The following is a 22,679-nucleotide window of genomic DNA, read 5'->3' on the forward strand; positions in this document are numbered from 1 at the left end:
AAGCCAAACCAGGCTCTGGGATGGTCTGCTGTGGTGGCTGTTATCTCATTTTCTTCCATGGATTAATTTTCCCCTCTTTAACTTTAATTAGATAAAAGTCTAGGGGCGGGAGGTGGCCCTGGAGTGCTCAAAGGGCACGAAATGGTCAAGAGCTGTTTTCTCTCAAACTTTGATTAGCCTATTTGATAAGTGATACTAAGCACCCCAATTGGTTAATGAATGAGGGGTGCCCTGAGGTAAATGGCTGGGAAATTTAGCCTCCCCCACAAGGATGGTGAGTATGTAAACTTCTGTCCTTCAGTTAGGTGTCTACCGTGGTCAGGAGTAAGGGTGATTTATATCCTATCTGGGTCCTGGAGTGTATCTACATTGATTGACTCTCTTGATCTTGACATCAGTCACTTCAGCTTTCAGAGAAAGGGGGAACACGGGAGATAATGAAAGCTACATTAAAGAAGGCCTTAACATTTACGTAAACGTTATTCTATCTTCAAAGGCAGAACTATCTTTCAACAGAAAGGAGATTTATTTCCTAGTTGAAAATATTAGAAAGTGGCAATATATTTAATATCAAACCTCTAATGTTGGTGCTGGTCTCAGCCTTTAGGCTTTGTCTCTTATTTCTTGACTAAACTGCGTTATAGTCAAAGTTTTACTGCATACTGCTTGCAAGTACTGGTGCAGGCACACTAATGACTTGTGCAAAGACACACCATCCTCTCCCAGTGGGGAGCATAGGGAAGAAGAGAAAGACAAAATTAAGAGTTTGGAAAATAGAAGCAGAAGTGTAGAGGAAACCATTTGGAAAACTCATATGTTACTTTGTATTGAATGTGGGGCTTTTATACAGGCAAACCCATGGCAGTATAAACCAGACACATTTAAACATTTAAATAAAACTAAAATGCACTTCTCAAATGCTCCCCTAGGGAACATCACATAAATAGTAAGATTTCCCTGTCTGGTTGCCAGCCTCCCCTTGGCCTGGAGAAGAGGTGGCAGATTTGGGGCATGCTGGGGCAGGAGGGAGCCTGGCAGGGGCTGGCAGTGCCCTCTCTGCACTGAGTGTGTCACCTACCAGGCAGCTGCAGCACAAACACCAATTAAAGGACCATTTTCAACAATGCGGAGCAGAAAGGTTGTTTGTACAACTGAGAACCAGGGCCACATTACCACCATGAGAGGCTGAAAAAGTGCACAGACCCTTCTGGGTAAACATGTCTAACTTTGCTATGGTATATCAAGACATTCACAACATCAGGAGGGCAGCAGGGAAAGTGGATGAGAAACTGTTATTTAGCAAATCCTGCAATATTAGATTGGGGAACTTTTGCTGAAATAATGAGGAGATCAGTTAAAAACATACAACATTTTGGTGTGGTGGGTTTTTTAGGCTTGAGGTTTTTTGGTGGTATTTTTGTTTGTTTTGGTTTTTTTTGTTTGTTTGGTTTTTTTTCTTTGCACCATGAGTAGTGAAATTCTGAAATTTGCTGCCATGGAAGATTTGAGAATGAGCAGTACAAAACTGGATTAGACAAATTCATGGACAACAGGGTCATAAGCAGATATTCAAGGAAAGAGAGAGGGATGTGCCTCTAACATCTAATAAATTAGAGAGGGTAACAATGCTCATTTGCTCTCACTAAATAGCATCTCCTATTGTCTGAGACATTATTGGTCATGATAGACTGGTCTAATGCAGTGAGGCATTTCTTGTGTTCTTATAATCATAAATCTCCTTTGGCTCATCTCATCCTTCAGTCATAGCCAAACTTAGATTCCTCTATTCAATTTGTGTACTAGTTTTCTGTCCAGCTTTAGGGTAAAACACATTTCTGTTTCCTTTTCCTTGAGCCATGAATTATCTTTGTCCACAAGACAAGCCTATTCCCTTTTTAGCTATGTGTCCCAAAATGCTTCAAATCTATCTTCACAACATGCAAAATACACTAATGTTCCTGAGTAAAGTGCTGTTGTTAAACACAGCCTAAAAGTGCAATAAAGTGGTAACTTACAGAAAATTAAGATAATTTATAGCCCAGCATCATCCTATTAAATATACCAGGAACTAGGACTACTATGTAAGGCTGAGTAATTAAGGGAAAAAAATGTATCTGTGGGAAGTTTTTGTATTAACTAGTATCATTTTAGGCAGAAGGCATGCAAATAAAGCCTTAGTTGCTAAATCCTCTCTGTGATGTTTGGTAACCAGCTGACATAAGACATAACATTTGCTCTCTAAATGGAATATGATCCTCTGTCTGGGAGAACTGGTCATTAATATGCAACCTGCAGAGCTGGGATATTTCTGTGGTAGTGAATAATTTCTTTGCAGTGAAAACATTAGTAAAAAAAATACATAGCAAGGTGAGAAGGAAGAGGAAGTTGTCTTTCACTCGAACACAGAAATGCAGAATTACACAATCTAAATGAAAGCCTTTATTTTATCAGTAATACGAGGTCATGGAATGGGAAGTATGCTAACCAAGAAAAGCACAAAAGTATGGTCTTCACTATCTATAAAGCATATATTTTACTCAGATAAAGGAAAATGAAAGGGCTGGTATCTTTCCTAAATCCAAAATCACATGACATTAAAACACCTGGTCAGAACAAGTTAGAAGGAAGTACAAGTTGTTTCTTGGACAGCATTTCTGGACAGATAACATCTACTGAGTGGTATCCCTAACATTATGCTAGTTCTACTATATTCCTTCACACTTTTTTTTCTGCAGAACTCAAACAAAGCTGGAAGTGCTAACCTCCCACCTAAAAGCACCTTTAAAAAATAAATCTAAGAATCAAAGCACAGACAAGATGACAGGAAAAAAATCCTCTGCAAGGAGCTGCTGCTGAGGTGTCTTCCCTGTGTTAAGGGGTTCGAGCTGTACTTGACTTTGAGGTTTCAGCACTCCCACTTCCTCAGTCTTAAATAAACGGTTCGTTCTGGCAAATCAAAGAAAACCACACCTGACTTTACATTCATACCTGTAATTTCCTCAGATCCACAGCGTTATTCTGAGAGAACAGACAGCCCATGAGCAGAACTGCCCAATGGATTTATTGACTTATTCTTAGAGAAATAAACAGGCATGATTCCCGCGCTGGAGCTGCTGAGCTGAGAGATAATATCTGTATATCTGTGCAGACATTACCAGCGTCTAGATCAGATTTTTGATTCTTCGTTTAGTGACCAAAAGTCCAGACTCATAGAGCAATTCCTAAATTACAGTCCCAAAGACTCTTAATTGCTTGCTACAGGGCAGGCAAATCCCTGTCACCAGCCATCAGGACATCCACTGGGCAAATAAGCAAATAGTTTGGCTTAACATACACACAAGCCCTCAGCATTAGATGAGAACCACACATGTGCATAAAATCTGCTCTAGATGAAAATGCCTACAGAAAACTGTGTTCATGCTTAGGGTGTAGCAAGTACTCAAGGTGATAAATCATCTCTGTTTCTCCACCCATCCTCCCCAGCTGCACAGTGACTAAATACTTCTATCAACCAGGCTTTAAGTCAAATCAAGCTTTTAAAAATTCCTCTTTCTTAATGCTCTAACATGTATGGGTTCACAAAATTAAATTACGAAATTTTTATCTTTTGGGATCAGCTCTGTTTCCTCCTCCTTGTGTTTACTTTCCTTCAGTAGCTGACATCAAAATGTTTTCTGGAATGCTGAGACTAAATAAGTTATGCTTAACTCAATATCTAATATAAATAGCCCTGGGGAGGCTCCAGCAGCACAATCATAAAAGCTACAGTTTCTTTTAATAGCTTGCCACACTTTGCTGATATAGTATTTCTCTAATCACCAATCTTTACGTGCCTTCCTGACCTTGGAGCTCCCTGTCCAACTGACTTTGTTGTATCAAAGGCATGTGTCATTGCAAGAGTGAATGGCTTTCATTTTTCTCCCTGAAACTTCCGGTTCCTGGCATCTGCAAAGAATTATTCCAAGCAGTGTTTTGCTGCCTTGCGGCCACTGCCCTGTAGTGGCCTGACTGATGGAAGTGACTTTTCCCAAAAAGGTTAGTGACTGTGGGCAGGCACTGCAGCTGGTGCACAACCAGCCCTGCTTTCTCAGCTGATTTTGTCTGACCATGGGGCTACCACAACCACACATCACAGAAATTCATTTCTGGGGCATTTGGGGAGGAATTGAATAAATAGAGTATAATACTGCTGGTGATAGACTGCTTTACAGTGGACTACAGCAATAAACAAAAGCCTTCCAAAATAACCACAGATTTCAAATGCTTTCCTATTACAACAGAGGTAATCTAAATTTTAAAACTTTTATAGAAGTTATCATTGCATAGTGATGTAGGGCATCAGGGTTTTCTTACGGAACCTCATACTGTATGAATTTCCAAAACCCACACTTGTGGTGCTCTATTTCCAGGTGATAAGAATATTGGTGCCTGAATCCAGAGTCTGAGCTATGATTTGTCTTTTTTAAAACTGGATACTTGTTCTCTCTACACCTTTCCTGTCTAGTTTCCCTTCTCTCACTTTTTCTCCTTTTGCTCTTGTTTCTTATATTTACCTCTTTTTTTTATTTTATATGAAATGTTACTGGACCCCTATGTACTATGCCAAAACAAACTAAAAGAAACTCACTGTTTTTTCCTTTTATTATATTTTTTTTATGGGGAGGGGGGTGTAAGGAAGAGGAATTTTAAGGTAGATTTTCATTAAATATTCTGTGCCTTACCTCCACAACTGCAGTTAAGCACCCCTAGTATTGAGCACCAAACTGTCTCATTGCAAAGGACAAACTACTTGAAATCTCCATGTTTAGAAGAGATAAAGCCAGGATGAGATAAGGTGACACAAAGGCTCAGAGACATTAGAACACTGGTGTTAGCTCATACAGCTGATCAGTAACAGATAAAATTTGAAAATCCTGCTTTTTCTTCTAAGAGACAAGATTAGGACAGCATTCCTCAGAGACGGATTATGTATTCCAATTACTTAAATTAAATTTTAATTCAAAGAATGAAAACAAAACATCTTCAGAGATCCAAATCCTCCCAAAGCAACCTAACTTGACCCAAACCTCTCTGGGGACTTTCAGCCCCTGGTGCAGCTCTTTCGGCAGCATGGCCCTGTAACCCTTCTTAAATGAACAGAGAGGCTCTCACACCCCCTGTGCCCCTGGGGAGCAGAGAGCCCCTGGGGACACAAACACTTCACAGCTGAAAGGAGCCAGCCATGGGCCCCTGCTCAGGGCTTTTCACTCCCTTTTTTCTCGTTCAAATACAAGCACGAGGTGAGACAACTCACACCTCTGGTTTAGGCAGAGTATGTGCATTGGTCACCCCAAGCTGGGAATGGCTGCCCACAACAGCAGGGACAGTGGGAATTCCCTCTCCTGGCCAGGGTTACCCAGGCACCTATAGATACCTCTGATGCTGTCATGCTTTAATCTCAGCTGGCAACTAACTACCACACAGTCCCTTGCTCAGTCCTTCCCAGTGGGATGTGTGGGGGAAATCAGGGGAAAAAAGTAAAACTCCCTGGCTGAAATCATAACAATTTAATAAGTGAAAGATACCAAAAAATGATGATAACTAGCTTTTGCCTTGGGTATTCCCTTGGTCTTTTTTGATTCAATGGGCCAAAAATCTCACTGCCTTCAGATGGCAGCTACACATAAATTAGCACTGTGTTTTCCTTCCTGCCACATGAAGTTGGAGCATATTACTTACATTGTAACACGATAAATTTTGCTCTTAGCAATCATTGCACCAGTAACAAAACTTAGTTTTCAAAAGAATTTTGGCCATATCAGCATGAGTAACTTTACACTTTTTATACTGAAATATTTTGAATCTCCATCCAGCTCTGAAAGGGAGCTCAGTAACCATTTACTGTCACACACACAAAAGGCTGGAGATTAAATGAGGTAGCAGATGCTTCCACCTCAAGTTATATTGAACCCAAATTTTCAAAGTATATTCAGGGGTTGTATGTGCCTTATATCTGGAGCAACTCCTGGATGTACCTAAAATCAGAATTCTCCAGCTAATTAAAAGTTTTATATAAAATTTACTGAACTCTTGCAACTTCATGATTCCTTCTCCCAGAAAGAATGAGGCCCAGGAACTTCTTAAGGGTGCAATAACACATAGGGTGTTATGACATTGGCAAATATTGCTATCTGAAAGAAACAGTCATCAGGGCTTAAATCCAGGCTGGGAAAAAAAAAAGGACAAAAAATATATCTGGTCATAGGTTAGATTGATGCTTTACAATGCACATGAGAAAAACTGAGAAACAATCCTGTCTCTTATTTCCATCTGTACAGTAAAAGTCTTTTAAGTTCTCTGTAGACTGACTAAAAATAAACAAAGAAGGCCAGGTAGCAGTTGTCAGATTCTTATGAATTAAATTATATCCATATGTAAAGCACATTTCAATAGCCAAGGAGTCACTTGGATATGTGAATCTGAACTTTTATGGTGAAAACCAGGGATATTTCTAAAATTGTCAGAAAAAGCCAAAAGCTCGGCCCCAATCTTACAAATTTTCTCCCTTTTTGAATGTTGCTATTATTTAATTGCTCTAATTACATTTTTGTACCAATTACATTTACATTTATTATACATTTAATCGCTCTAATTACATTTTTGTACCAAAGAGAAACCCCAATACCCATAGTCAGAGGAGGATTTGGAAAGGGAGAGAGGGAACGAGCTGAGAAGTTCACTGCCTGTGGCTGGGCCTCTGGACAGCATTAGGTTCACTGGTTGGGCTCAGGGTTAAATCTGTCATTTTTAGCGTTATTTGTTGATACTGCAATCAGGTAAGGTTTAACCCTTGTGGTTCCTGGGAAGGAACCTTCAAACATGCCTTGTCTTGTAGAGTTCCACCAGGAACTGTTGGGCTGGCAGCCCCCAGTGCCTTGAGCACTCAAACCTTTCAGCCCACCTTTGCAGCTCTGCCAAGGGCCTGAGATATATTTCTGAGATATATTTGTCTGAGATACATTTCACAGCATCCATTCTTTTTCAGGAGGTTCCCTGTGGCCAGCAGGGCTTCCAGGCCATTCTGAATGCAATGGTATGGACGTGGGGTGCCAGCTGTTTGGAGTGCTTTGGCACTACCTTGCTTGGAGTGCTGTCAGCACATCTCTTGGGACTCAGAGTGGCCCCAAAGGTTGGCTGTGGCACGACATGCACACACGTCATGATGTGTGCACACATGTTATGTGACTGCCTTTCCTCCTGATTTCTCTGAGTTGGTTTAATGCTTCCAGAGGCTGGTAGGAAAATGGACTGGATGTTCCCAGCAAGACTAAGGACCACAATGACCCCAAAGACACAGAAGCTGCAGAGTTCCATGAGCTCTTTCACCACTTTGTCAAAATGCCTCGTTTGTGGGTGGTAGGGATGATCAGCCTCCCTCTCCTCACCCAGTTTGCTCAGAGCCCTTTTGCATCCAGCTTAAAGATTATAGAGTAGGGATCACAGCTTTTAGTTTGTCTGAGCAGTACCTAAAAGCTGTGAAATTGTACAATGACAATTGCTCCAACATCTTTCTCCTATCCTTTATCAAATCCAGCACCATCAAACCAAAACAGCTTCTGACCATTCCTCCATGGCTATCAGTTGTAATAAGAAACACAGAAAGCCACAGTGCTGCATTATCTCATAATTAAACCAGATGAAAAACCAGAAATTGAGAATACCATTGGTACAATGCAATTATTACTGATCCAGTGGTTAAGGAAAGGACTTAAAAATCAGGATTTCCAATCCTTGTGCACTTTGGATCCATAACGTCTACACCTTAGCTTCTCCACACAAGAATACTCTCTATGTAGCAGATAAATTACAGATGATTTTCATTATAGTCTTTAATTGGATAGTATAATGCAAGGTGTGTGTGTATATATATATATATACACACACATATATCATATTCATAAAACTTATTACTGAGCAGGAAAGAGAACATTCCTAGCAAAAATGAAAACTACAAAAAAAAACCCCTTAAGGACAATATATAACATTATATATCTGTCTGAAGAAAAAAAAGGACATTTACAAAATTGGACCAGTGAAAACTCATAGCACCTACTAACCCACTGTCAGACAATAAACAAGCACAGCTTTGTTTTCAGCATGTTAATAGCTACACTTCTGCAACAGAGGAAAAAAAATTATTCCAGGCACTGAAAGATTTTGTTTGTCACAGGCCCCAAATGGAGAACATTTGGGGACAGCTATAATGTTATCTTGAGTGAACACAGGGCCAACATAATTACGAATAAAGAGGTAAGAAGCAAGGGGAATTGTCTGCATAACTTCACTTGGTAAAATCCTCCCATAGAAGGTGGCAGGTAGGAAATCTGCATAATAACAAACTTGTCACAACACAAGGCCAACTAAATACAACAATTAGAATTAACATTTTGCTTTGACTGGTTCTCAGGATTCCTCCGCTCTGTCCTCCCAGGTTTCACTAGATATAGTTAAATTTGTAGCTTTTTATTTGGTGCAATATTTTCCAATATATATTTTCAACAAGTGTTGTGTGCCTGCAAGAATTCTGTCTCCCTCCTTTGTGGGCAATGCTTTAAGATGCAGCTATTGAAGTGACAAATCCTTCTCTCAGATATCCCAGTGAAAACCCACAATAAATTTCTTGGTTCCCCTCTAGTTTATCTAGACTTACAACTGTGTAAATAATCCAAAACAGAGCTGAATGTTTTATAACTTATGATTGGAGGAGGTTCCTTTCTCCACTGACTGCCAGATTCTTCCTTTTGAGTTACTGGAAGGTCTCTGCTCGTGGACTGCACCCACACAGCTCTCAGGATGCTGTATTTGTGCATCCCAGCTGGCTCATCTGGCTCTTCCCCACTGCTTCTGGTCTTCCTTCCAAGACAATCTCCAGCACGTGGATGTTCTCCCAAGCTGCCATCAGACCACAGGGAGAGTGGTTTTAAGGGACTTCACCAGCACAGGATTTGATCTTCAGGGCTGCCTTCCCCAATATATGAATTGAGACACCACTATCTCAGCTGGCCTTTAAAACAAAGAGATAGTAATTCTAAATACTAAGCAGCTATCCTCTGAAATAAAAAGAAAAGGGCCACTGGAGTAAGTTGCACAAAATTTATCCTTCCCATGAAACAGAACAGGTAATATGGTATCTACTGAAAGTTACTTTGCATTTTAAGTTTGGAGATCTACTTAAGATAAGAAATAAGAAATTGCAGTCTGCATTATACAATCTGTGCTATGCAGGCATATAACATTTTCTTTATTTCTTTTTAACCCTCTAATTGTTCCTAAATCAGTAAACATAAGGGTTTTCCCCTCCATTTTAAATCTACCCATTCTGGCAATTCTCCCACTATGTTAAAAGCAGCAAACCCTAGGCTGAGAAAACAAAGCGGGAATTATTTGTAAGCAATCTTTTGATGTGCAATTCAATTTTTGTTCAAATTACAAATATATTGATCTTATCCCAAAGAAAACTAAAACAAATAATACAAGCTGTACTTGTTGGTTGCAGAAATATATTTATTCTACAAATGCATAGAGCATTCTACAGCTATGTAGAACTCTAAGTATATAGAACAGATCTGAAAGGATTTTTGTGACAGTTTCTTTTTCCACCTGCAGCATATTTCCTATATTCAAATCCTTTATTTTGTAGTCTCAAGTTATATCACCATTTCCCTGTATAACTCTATTTCCTTGTGTTCCAAAATCTGAAAAGTGTAGTAGAGCACTGCACTGAAGAGAGAAAAATGTTTTAAAATATCTTGTGATAGCTGCAGATGTGTCTGTGTGTGTATAGACAATGTTTCAAGAAACTGTTTCTTACTACATATATGTTGAAGAAAGGTAGTCTGTGGGCATTTTAACCACATTGAAGTAAGGTGTGAGATTTGGCAATATATCTCTCTGAAATCTTCAGAGGGGTAAAAGTCAGAGACTCACAGAATGGCTTGGGTTGAAATGGAACTTAGAGGTCATCTAGTTCCAAAATCCCTGCCATTGAGAAGGACTTCCTCCTGTAGGCCAGATTGCTCACAGTCCCATCCGACTTGGCCTTTAACATACCCAGGGATGGTGTACCCACAGTTTTGTGCAACTTATTCCGGTGGCTCACCACCCTCACAGTAAAGAATTTATTTCTGATATCAAATCTAAACTTAGATTTTTTTTCACTTTGAAGCCATTCCCTGTTGCCCTTGCATGCTGTCATGAATAGTCCCTCTCCATCTTTCTTGTAGGCTTCCTCCAGTTACTGGAAGGCCACAAGTAGCTCACCCTGAAGCCATCTCTTTTCCAGGGTAAACAATCCCAATTGTCTCAGTCTTTCCTCACAGGAGAGGTGCTTCAGCCCTTTGATCATCTTGGCAGCTCTCCTCTGGATACACTCCAGCAGGTCCCTGTCCTTCCTGTGCTGGGACCCCAGGGCTGATACAGTCCTGCAGGTGGGGTCTCACCAGAGCAGAGCAGAGGGGCAGGATCCCCTCACTCACCTGCTGCCCACACTGCTTGGGATGCAGCCCAGGACATATTTGGCTTTCTGGGCTAGGAGTGCACATTGCTGGGTCATGTCCAGCCTCTCACCCACCAGCACCCCAGGTCCTTTTTGGCAGGGCTGCTCTAGATCTGTTCATTCCCCAGCCTTGTGCATTAGATACAGTGACCTGCACAAATGCTCTACAGAGAGAGAACAGTGTTGGTCAAACACCCCAGTGATGGCTCTAATGTTTGCTGACCATATGGTCCACTGGTGTTCCCCATTCTGACCTCACTGCACCTCCATCTGTACACCCTCATGATTTTATACTTGGGCACTGATGTGTTAGTGTGTCTCGACTCTATATTGAAGAGCAGGGTTTTCCCTGATTTTCTCTTTATATGTCAGATCCAAGTAATTTCATTAATTCTACAATAAAACCTGAACTCAAAAGAATTGTCTATAAACCCAAAGCAGAATCTATTGAAATACGCAGAAAACACAAATCTGCAGCAGGACTGCTAATGACTTTAGACTGGAGAATATTATTTTTCTGTGTGAAAGCCAAAGTAATGATTCTTCACTTAAAAAAAAATCATACAAGTCTGCTACAAAAGTAGTTCTGACAAAGAGCAGAAAAATGGAAGTGGTTGAAATGGTCTACATAAAGTAACACCAAACTGATTTGCCAATACTGTTGAAGAGAGTTGGGTGACATTTCTGAGAGCAATGAAACACGTGGGACAGTTGATGTTATCATTAATTAGTTTTGGCCAACATATCAACTTCTTGATTTCAGAAAGCTATTAGGATTAGGTGGTTGTAACCATTAAATGTTATTATAGAGCCTACTTATTCTTCATATCAAAGTAAAAGAAGAAAATACTTGTTAATTCTGAAAGTTAGGGCAAGACACGTGAACAGTTGTATTTTCCTTTTGCATTCATTCTTCCTTGCATTCTTTTTTTGGAAAGCACCAAGTGACTTCTGGAAAGTCAAGTTTTTTTCAGTAAAAGCAATAAAGTAACAAGAAACCTCTTCAGAGGTTTCCTTAAAGAACAAAAAAAAATTACCACAAGATATTCAGGTGGTCTATTTTTCCCCTTTATTGTACCCCCAATTATTTGTACATTTGTATTAAGTATCTGGGAGAGTCAGAAAGAGAGGAAAAGATTCAGCCAGGAGTGAAGCTTTTGAGGAGGTGCTGCATTTTCTTTGGATGAGTGCTGCGCACAGTGCAGTCAGCACTTTAGCAGGAGTGACAGAAGTCAAGTACCTGCCAATGTTGGGAGCAGAGAAGGCAGATCTCACAGGAGCAGGAACCAGGAGTGAATCCAGCAGCTCAGTTGGACTCCTGGAATTTCCCTCCAGTAAAAATGCTCTGACTTTCAGGCAACCTTTTCTGAAACTTCCATAATTCCTTTTTTCTTAATCAACCAGGTTTCAACATAATGACTGCTTGGTTCATATTTCTTAACAAAGATAGCTGAAAACTTCTCAAACCTTGTGACCACCTTGATTCCTCACTTACATGGCACCAACATGGGTCATGTTAAGATGGTCAGGCTTCTGGAATCTTTCTGTGCAAGAGAGGTAATTTTTAACCTCTCGCCCTTTAAAAACACACATCAGCAACCCATCCACCTCCTCATACAACAGCAGAGGTAAAAGGGAGGGTCCTGACTCTGCTGTTACATCCTTCATGCTGTGACTCCAGCCAGCACGTGCACATTTAGCCATGCAACCCCATGGCCAAAACACATCATCTCCTATGTGCTCCTATGTGTGCTCCTTATCCTTGATAAAAGAGCATGCTCTCATTATCCCATTAAGAGTCTTCACTCTTTCCCTATTTAATGGCCTAAAAGTGTTTTAATTTTTATAACATTTTTTATCACTAGAAGGGAGGGATGGTAGGAGAGGGACAGGGACCTCTACAGCAGCAGCTCTGAAGCTCCAGGAACAGAGGGGAAAACAAAACTGGTTGAGGGTGATTCCTTGAGCTGTCACTGAGGTAGGATCTCCCTAAGTACTAAGCTCTACCTTGGCAGCAGCTGGAATAAGCTATTCCACAGTCCTTCAGAAGACAAGGGAAAGGCACAGGGCTTATTTTGGGCTTATTTTGCTGTGAGAGGCAGCTTGCTGCCCAAGGCAAATCTCTGCCTGGGACTCCAGGCAGTTTTGGGTTATAGCTTTCATCCCACTGCTCTGTATCTGCACCTAAGATTCAGTTTTTAAGACTTCATTTCTGTTTACCCATTTTCTAGTCAACACTGTGCTCCTTGGACTATAGCAAGAGAAATCCAAATTCTATAAACATCTTGATAACATGTGACATAATATATCCAGATGCCTCAAGGCTGATTGTCCTGTTTTTTTCTGTCTATGCTTTTCCTTGCTCTAAACCCATTTCTACCTATTCAATCTATGTGTCTGTAACCATACTTTTAATTTACTTACTTTTCATAAAAATGCTGATTCTGAGTTTGTGGTTGACTCTATTTCAGATTGTGATACTGGGGTTTTTTGAAAGTGATGACCATGGAAGCTGGTGGCTGCACATGTGGTTTTGTCAAAAATAGAAACTGGTAGGACATCTTGGTGATGTGTTTTCTCCAAGTGACAGAGAACTTAAAAAGATGTCTCAACACATTCATTTGCAAGGATATCTCAGACTAATTTCTATTTTAGGTTGTATATATTGGCAGAGAGACACCTTTCCTACATTTTCACATTTGTTCACACACTTTTTTGGAAGACCTCAGGACCTATTTTTGCTTGGTTTCTGAAGGCAACTAGTTATGGTTCTGTTTGAGGACAGTAGGTAAAACAGCACTTCAAAAAACTCCTGTGTGAAACTTGCTAAAAATTCCATTTAGCCACAGTTTTTTGTCCCAAGGAACAAAACTCCTTTGTACAGGCTTTCATTGCTTTCTATGTTTTTCTTTTCTTTCACTTCTGAGGATAACCAAGGTCAAACCTATTAATATATTGTATGATATTTCTGAAGGACTGTTAACTACCTACTGGGTTGAAGGAGAAGTTTCTGGGTAACCAGAATTTCTGATTCAGTCAGACTTTGGATGATGCTGTCTTAGTTTGGGCCAAGACTGCCTTCACAGGGACCTTAAAGCAGAACTGAGCTCTGTTTGCTGCCAGCTGAGGCCTTTTTGCTGGAAGCAGTCACTGGCTGGCCAGGACATCCTTTGGATGCATTCAGCTGCCCTGGGAAGGTGGAAAGCCTAGGAGGGTGGTAGAGAAGACAAGTGGCAGGATTTGAGGTTGCTCTGTTCCCATGTTGCCACAGGGGTCTGGACACATCCTACTCCAACAGGAGCCATGGGGTGACACAAGGCATCAGAGCAGGCATCAGAAATATCCTTCAAAAGAAGGAGAGAGAGGAAGGTCTGAAAGGCAGCAGGTCTTGTTTTCATCCTTACCTAGGGCAAAATTTTCTGAAGCATTTGCATGTAGCTTTCCCCATCAGGAAATTACCCATCCTTTGGGTAATTTTCTGAAAATCATGTGGAAATTAGCAAACAGACCACCAAACATGCTTTGAGAGGAAAAGCTCTGTAAGGTTAGTAGTGCTTAAGGTCTTTTGGGAGAGGAAGGCAGGACAGGCAAAACACGGCAAAACTTTTACAAGTCTGTAGAAATTAGCACACACTTCATACTTCAGGAGAATGAACCAAAGGCACAACAACAGAGGGATATAAACCTGGCCACAAATATATGAGAGTAGCAATCATATTATTAAGAAATGTAAAATTTGCTCTCCCTAAGAGGAAAAATATGTTGTCTACCACAATGAAAAGAAGCCAAAGCATAAACCCTGAAGAGAGGTGCGAATATGTCCATACACATGCAGGATTATGCTACAGACATACAAATCTTTGGATTTATTTAGCTGTGACTGAACTAAATATTAACACATTAAATTAAAAAACAGACTGCTAAGAGGCAAAAAAAAGCTTTTATGAGTGAATCCCATTTTTTTTTTCTGCACAAAACATAACCATTCAAAGGAGTTGTTAATATATAGACAACCCACCCATGCTTTATCCTCCAACACAGACTATCTAATAATCCAACAAAATGTACTTTTGTGATTTATCAGGTCTCACACCAGTAGAAATAAGTAAACAGACCTCATTAAAATCTTAGAATTTACAAAATGTTAAACTCCAAAATGTGCAAATCACACATCTTCATGAAAGGAATATACACACCAATCCAAATTAATCCAAACCTCTGCTAAAGAAACCTTACAGTAATACTAGGAAAACAACAAATATTTACCTCCCATGCTCCCAAAAGGCTCATCTTCTTTTTAGATACTGATTCTAAAATTCCTTCTCAAAATAATTACTGAGAGCTTGAGCTTGTTTCTGTGGAAAGGGATGGATGGCCCTCCACCAGCTCCAGCAGAGGCCCTAATTGCTTGCCTCTACTAATAAACTAATCTCAGGCACCTGGAACTTGCAGGCTCCATGCCGGGCAGACAGGGCTCAGGTTACCTTAGAAATGCTCCAAATATATTCACACAAATCACTAGCCCTGCAGATGTGCAAATACGGCTTTTGTCATATTGCTGGAGAGACGGACATGTGTTTGCAGGGCTGCAACACATAAAACCTGAAGATGAATTCATTGTGTTCCTTTAATCCCTTCCAGAGACCAGGTGGGCATTTGGGGAGCCAGATAAGTGTGTTGATTATCCACATTACTCATTGTGTTAATCCACTTGTCTGTGACTCAGAGTATCAGAAATGCTTACAGCACAAATATGTAGGTGGCTGGAAAAAATATATGTATTTTATGAGTGCCTGTTGTGTGTAAAATAAAACCTGATCAGGAAGTTGGACTAAAACTTTGACTAAAATTAAACAAGTCTAAACTTTGCTGATATCTATGTAATATTTGTAATATTACAGTTAAAGGATCTGGATGCCACGACAGGATGTAAGCCTCGGTATAAGCCTTGTGAGACAAACTACTTTTAAGAAATTTTAAAAGATTTTCACAGAAATTTTGAAAGATTTTCTGTGTCTTTAGAAATTAAAGCAAGTGTAATGCAATGTCCATGGAACCTTCCAAAAATTTCTTCTCCTTCCATGAACAGATTATGGTGAAAAATATGTGTCAAACACAGTATGTTCCTCGTTTCATTTGAGGAGGAGAGAATGACATAAATAGGACACACTTTAACCTGTAAATGGAGGAGAGAAAGAATAGGCTGTATTCTTGGTCTCCAACAAAGTGCTGAAATAGATGTCTAGTTTAGGTGATGTTCACACAGATTGATTCATATTAAAAAAAAATTTTCAATTTTTTCATCTGCATAAAAAATATTGTTTCTATTGACTACACAGACACAAACACAAAATCATTTTAGAAACAAAGTCAGGAACATCTTACAAAGTTATCTGTGTTGTATTATATTCTAGACTTTTTTTTTCATCTTCTTCAAGACACTGTAAAAAAAATCCCAAACCCAGAAAACAAGTAACCCAGCAAAAATAAACCAAAACAATAACATCAACACAAACAAACCAAACCAACAAACAAACCCAAAAACCACAAACAAACCAAAAAAAGCCCACTTAAATTGACTTTTTTAGATCAGAGACCTGGAAGGACTGTGTTTTAGATATTAACCAAATGGCAAACTTGCAGCTTCACTGAAAAAAAAAAGTGCAGATATTGCAAAACTGAAGTTCAGGTCTGTAAGCAAAAGAAGGGCAGCTCTAAATCCTCAGAGCTCAGAGTCATCCAGCACTGAGGAAATCCAAATGGAGACAGCATCCATCTGCCCTCAATGACAGCTGAATTTCCAAGACTTCTTTAAGTAATATGTTTCAGTAATAATGTTTGGTGAAGACTACCACAATCCACTGGTGCACCTTTACTAGCTTGAAGAACATTCCAATAGTAAACAAATCCTTTTGCCTTCTGTACTCTAATGATTATCAGAAAAGTGAACTCAATTAATGAACTATCAGTGGTTAGTATGAACATTGAAAGATATATCAGAAAATCCCTTGCTCAAATAACTGCACAGACAGCATCTATTTAATTAATGCAATGAAGACAACATATAAGTTGAGGAGAGCAGAAGAAATAACAATGCAGTATTCCACTTATTTCCTGTCTGGCAGCAACATTCTTTGCCATGAATGGCTCCTGCAGGCAGGAGTTTGGCTCCTTCCAAACTCCTCAGCTGGGAGTTTAGAATAGTAGGCAGCAGACTGTGAATACGTGAGCATCAGACAGACAGTGCTGCTGCCATCACTTGATCCTAGGATGTAGGGGGTAATGAATAGCAAAATACCTCCTGTGCCTACTTTATTGTCCACTAAGCCAGTCTTGAGGAAAGTGAATGCTAAATTCTCACAAAGGAATGTATCTACTTCTGTTCTCCAAAGGGAGAATATTCCACACAATATTATGTCCGTGCATTCTTCACTCGTCTCCAATCACACACACTCTCAGAAAAGGTTGTAAAAGATATGTATGCCTATGAGAACAACAACAAAAAAATCTCCTCTGAAAATTTATCACAATCAAAATTTTTAGCAAAACTAAGCAAAAAGAGATTTCAGGAAAAAAATTCCTGGATGTTAAGTTTTATTATGTTCAGAGAGGGATACACAGACCTCTTCAGATAGCTCAAGATATTTCCTGGAATATGTAACACTATCCTGTCATTGAACATTTAAAAAACGGTATGAAAAGTTGGGGACTGTATTTTTAAAGGAAGGGAAATGGTTCAATGACTCTAAACCAAGACAATTTTTGTAAAACCTCTTTTTACTTACTCTTTTTTTTTCTTCATTTAGTCACTTATGACAAGGTCCCAGCTGATTTACCTCTCCCATGACCTTATGTCATTTCACTGAAGTGGTGACCCTAGATATTAATGTGGGTTTTGGGGCTGCCTTTTAAAGCATTTATTCTCATTTCAGCTATTATTGATGAGCACTTGTTTGCATAAAGGCCTCTTTTATAACACGCAGGGTAGACATTCTCACATCCTATGAGCTGCCGATTTATTTTGCAGTGTGATGGGCTGGGGTACTCCCACCTGCCTTCCCACACAGCCTGAACTCAGCTTCACCTGTCTGAGCAGCCAGAAATCTCTCCTTGACCAAGCCAGGCCTCTGAGCTGCTGTCCCAAGCAACCACACACAGCAATGCTAATTGTTACTGGGTTTATTAAAAAAAACAGAAAAGAAAAAGCCACACACACACACATATATATATATATGTATTCCTGCATTTATGTACATTGAGCCCAGGTGAGGATAAACAGAGCCTGCAGTTGTAAGTCATAAGTGTGAATTTCAACTGAATTCATATTAAGTGGTTTTAAAATATTTCTCTAGCGTCCACTTTTGGCTGAGGTTCTGGGACTACACGCACAGAAAAAAGAAAAACAGAAAGGAAAGGGTTTGAGAGGCAATCCCAGTCTGTGGAGTGAGCCAGGTTCCTACTGGCTTCACGGGGTTTTAGCCTTTGTCATGTCAGCAAAAGTGACCATCTGTTGACAAAACAGAAGAGAAAATCTTCTTTCCCACTCTGTTATAATCTTTTCACACCTGCCTATTTCCATGAAGTGTTTGCCTCTGCCTACAGCCAGCAGCAGTTTTGACAAAAAAAAAAGATGGTTCCTAAGTGGGATCTCACATAACAATTCCTGAATTTCTAAACAATTTGTGAAAACCTATATGCAAATAATTGCTACTTTCCAGGGAGCTCTGGGAACTGAGTTAACTGCAGAAACGACTCTCAGTTGCTCAGTGCATTTGGTCTGAATAGTAAGAACATCACTTTTCACTTTCAGTGCTGCGGGAAAATTTAAATTCTATTTGTGTACAGTCATAAAATGCATGTTCTAACATCATATTATGTATTCAATATATTAGAAAAAATTTGTCTTTTATAAGCCTTTGCATGGGAAGCTGTTTTTCCTGTCAGGGAGAACTGACAGGTTGCCTGCCATCACCTGCTCTCCAGCAAAGTCAGTAGCCCACACTGTCAGTGTGAAAACATCTGTTGAATGGATTTATTGAGTGAGCCTTAGGTACAGATTGGGGGGTGGGGGTCCCCACTGTTTATTACAGCCCTGACCTAATGAACTTAATTTGTTGACATGTTTCCCTCAGTGTTTTACTTGATCCCATCTCACATTTCTTTCTACTGTGCTGTTTTCTTGGAAACAGGAGTTCCTGGCACATCAGCATGTCCACCAGTTGCAAATCTACCAGGCTCAGATGGCTACAGTTGGCATGGCAGGATCAGATAAACATCGACCACTTTCCAGGACCCCATCTTCCCCCACTGACTCCACATTACCTCACCCAGACATGGACCAGCCCAGCCAGCATGTCTACACAACTGGTAGGGTTCCCTAAAGACTGCTTTTAATAGGCAGGGCAAATGCATTTGTTCATGTGGGATCAGCAGACTTAAATACCTCAAATGCCTCCTGCAGCAATGCGCTCAGTTTTAGCCCTACTGCTCCTCTGTTTTATGATGCTATACTGGCACCAACTCAACCAGTGCAGCTGATAAATCACAGGGTTAATATTCACACAGTCATAAATTATTATCATTGACTAGCTCTAGCAATACAGAAACAGGTGCATTTTTGGTACCTTTAAGTCATTTATAGTTTTTTCTTTAATTTCTCTATTCTCTGGTTCTTTTCTTTGTGTTCTCATTGCCTGTTTTGTAAAGAGACCACCAATAAGTTGAAGAAAGGCCACCAGTAAGGAGGAAAACTGTGACGTAATTCTCAATGTCTTCATCTGACAAATCAGTCTTTGCTTCAAGGTCTCTTTCTCTACAGAAAGAGCAAAGCTGTAGGCATGACTAAGTGCTGATGGTTACAACTTCTCTGTCATTCAGCAGTTGTGTGGAGTCCACAGATGCAGGTTTTATCCTTATGTCCTGGGAATTCCAGTCACTCAGGAAGCATGGGCTGTCCAAAGAAAAGTGATTAGAACCTCAAAAATCTTCAGTCAAAGGAAGCAAAATGACCACAGAAACCTAATTTCTTATTGTAGGTAATCTAACCTTGCATGAGGGTCCATCTTTTTAAAAGCCTTTCAGTATCACATTAAAGCATGGTAAAAGCTAAGATTCACTTTGTGCACAAAGAAAAACAAAAGAGGGGGAAAGAAATACTTGCAGATACTGTTTATGAAGGTTTATGCCAGAAGTATATTTCCTTCAGCTGGCAGAACTTTCTATGCCCTGAAAGTTTGCATTTCTTCAGGCTATGACCATAAGTTTATTAAGAACGGAGTCCTTAGTGGGCACTGTATGTAACTGTGAGAGAGTGTGCTCCCATCTTTCCAATCAGAATGTGACCTTGGCACAAGCAAAAATGTATTATTACTGTTGGGTAACAAACATTTGGGTTGTACAGGAACAAACATACTAATTCACTTTCCATGAGTTTCTCCACAAAGAATAGCCACATATAGACAGGATTCCTAAACCAAACCACTGTATTTCTAGTCGTATTCACAGAGTCCCCAAAACATTGTAAACTCATTCTAAGATTTGCAGAGCACACCAAAAGTGAGCTCACTGTGTGTAGGCTTCATTGCCCCTTTCAAAAATCTGTGGTTTCAAAAAAAAAGAAAACCCCAAAACCTGCAGTCCCTTTCAAAAAGCTGCTGCTTCAGCCTGATTACTAAGGTTTACTGACACCTCCTTTTATAATCCCCAGTGAGGGGAGTAGGGTCAAGGAGGTTACACAGATCTGTGGACTTGTGGCATTAGTGGAACTAATCAAGAAAGAAAGTGTGAAGTTGAGATGGAAAAATAAGAGAAGGAATGATACTGTGTACAACAACACTGAATGGAGATGGTGATGGGAACAGGGCATCCCTGGCATAAAAGGCTTGAGATGTGACACAAAGAAACCTGATAGGCTCGGCCATGGAAATGCAGACAGTCAGATTAGGCAGAGTCAAAATTTACCCTTATAGTAATTGCTATGTGAACACCAGTGGAAAGAGAGAGAGAAATAGAGAGGAAGAGAGGGAGGGAGGGAGGGAGGGAGGGAGGAAGGAAGGAAGGAAGGAAGGAAGGAAGGAAGGAAGGAAGGAAGGAAGGAAGGAAGGAAGGAAGGAAGGAAGGAAGGAAGGAAGGCCAGCTTATTGCAACTGAGATTGTCAGTCCACAAAATTCCTTTTTTCAAAATATGAAACATCTTTTTCTTGAATCCCTCATTCTTGTTTTACGGAATCTTTTTTCTTCCCTTCACTGTCATCCAAGGTAATAATCTCTATCGATTATCGAAAAAAAATTAAATCCTCATATTTTCATCAGCCCTACAACCTTATACTTCTTTTTCTCCATCTCTGCTCTGTACCCTCAGTACTTTTATATCGTCTAGGAAATGGCAGTGTGGGGCTGTACCTGCTTGCAAGCTGTATCTATGCTAATAGCCAATACCCCTTGGCTGATGGACCAGAGCACATAGCTCTGCAGTTAAGCCTTTCCTTTCTGCTTAAAGAAATCTCTTTCCCTGACATGTGTCTAGGCTTACAAACCTGCACATGTAACCTTTATCACTCCAGCATTTGAGTACATCAAAAATAGAGCTATTTTTATGAGACTGATACCTTTGGAGTGACAATGAACAGATACTGCAACACTAACAGTTCGAATACGAGTTTCTGTGAGAAAAAAAAAGCAACCCAACAAAACAATTTGTGTGTATTCTTAACATATGGGATGTTATCGTACAGAATGACTTTATCTGTGCATACTATTTCCTGGATCTGGAAGGTGCCCTAGCATTTATTCATCGACCACTTGAAAGAAAGAAACTCAGACCCAGTTTTTATTTATTCTTATATGGCTTTTAGAAAATCCTTTAGGATGAAAGTCCTGAGGAATGTGGTCTGATCACAGTGCTTACCTGTTCTAAGGAGAGTTGGGCTACAAACCTCTGGAGGTCCCTGCTCACCTGAGCTATCTTATGGTTCTATGATTTTCTCTCTTAAGAGAGCAGAAGACGGAACCAGCTATTGTCCACAGCAGTTGCAACACCACCATTTGTAAAAGCATGGAAGGAAGGAATGGTTGTATGCAAACAGAGAAAATTCTGGTCCACCATAAAGCAAAGGCAAATTCAGACTCTAGAAATTAATCTAATAACATGTCCCTGCCTTGAGTTGTTATTTACTGTTGGGGTTATTTTTCCTATTTAAAGGCAATATATTCTTGGAAGAAAAAAAAAAATTAGGAGGAAAACAGTTGTAGCAGATTATTACAGGGGCATCAAACTGAGCCTATAATTTTTTGAGTCATGAGAAAAATGCTTTTAGCCAAATATCTGAAGGGAATCAGAACAGAGATTGTTGTGAGAATTAAGCAGTATATACACAGTATATGCACAAGATAATGAGTTAAAGGTGGAAAAAAATAAAGTCCACTTAATTTTCATTTAGGCAGTTTACAGAATACTTGACATTATTTAGTTCAGATTTTTTGTTGGAATAATTTATTAGATATTCTTCCCTTGGGTTTTCTTCTTGGTACTGTTATTCTCCAGGGCAATTAATCTTCTTCAAAGCATGCTGTTAGCCAATGATTTTTAGGTCTCTTGTTCTCCCCTCTGTTTAAAATATTATTAAAATAAACTGACCCAAATAAAGCATTTTGGAAATGGATGTGTGTTAGGGAGTCCCCAGCAGGAAAATCTTGGGTTTTTTACTGACTTAAAGCAAATTCAGTTTCTTTTGTCCTGTGTCCCCTATCATTATATGGTTCAGTGGTGGCACCATTCCCGTCTGTCTTCAGGGCCACATTCTGACCTCAGTAATATTGGTGTAAATCCAGAATAAATCCACCAGTCTCAGTGGAGCTGCTCAGATTTACACAAGGAATCTGAGAGCAGAATCTGGCTGTAGGCATTTGTTCTGGAGAGACAGAATAACAGAATAACCATCTTTTATTAATATTTCACAGCAGTCTGCAATTGAAAACAGTTGTCTCCCTCTCTTCTTCTTTCTTTTTTTTTTTTTTTTATGTGGGGGTGGGGAGATTATTGGCTGAATCCTGTTAGGGAAATCCTACAGGCTATTTTTAGCAGTAAGCTCTTCTGCTGCATTCTGTTATTGTACCAAGCACATGTGCTGTATGACCAGCAGCCACA

At 39.8% G+C, this 22,679-nt stretch overlaps 1 protein-coding gene and 1 long non-coding RNA gene across 13 annotated transcripts in view; one reads left to right on the forward strand and one right to left on the reverse strand.

Annotated features, from left to right (window-relative positions):
- Positions 1 to 14,931, reverse strand: part of LOC135443792 (uncharacterized) — a 30,380-nt gene extending 15,449 nt beyond the window's left edge. The window contains exon 1 of the long non-coding RNA XR_010439113.1: positions 14,801 to 14,931. This is a non-coding gene — a long non-coding RNA (uncharacterized LOC135443792). The remainder of the gene's footprint in view (positions 1 to 14,800) is intronic.
- HDAC9 (histone deacetylase 9) overlaps positions 1 to 22,679 on the forward strand; it is a 455,649-nt gene that overhangs the window by 290,101 nt on the left and 142,869 nt on the right. For all 12 annotated transcript variants that reach the window (XM_064704437.1, XM_064704440.1, XM_064704439.1 and 9 more), the window contains one exon: positions 18,724 to 18,901. In XM_064704437.1, the coding sequence (XP_064560507.1) occupies positions 18,724 to 18,901 (178 nt within the window). The remainder of the gene's footprint in view (positions 1 to 18,723; positions 18,902 to 22,679) is intronic.

The sequence above is a fragment of the Zonotrichia leucophrys genome, chromosome 2, assembly GCF_028769735.1.
Source record: "Zonotrichia leucophrys gambelii isolate GWCS_2022_RI chromosome 2, RI_Zleu_2.0, whole genome shotgun sequence".
In the NCBI taxonomy this organism is placed as follows: domain Eukaryota; kingdom Metazoa; phylum Chordata; class Aves; order Passeriformes; family Passerellidae; genus Zonotrichia; species Zonotrichia leucophrys.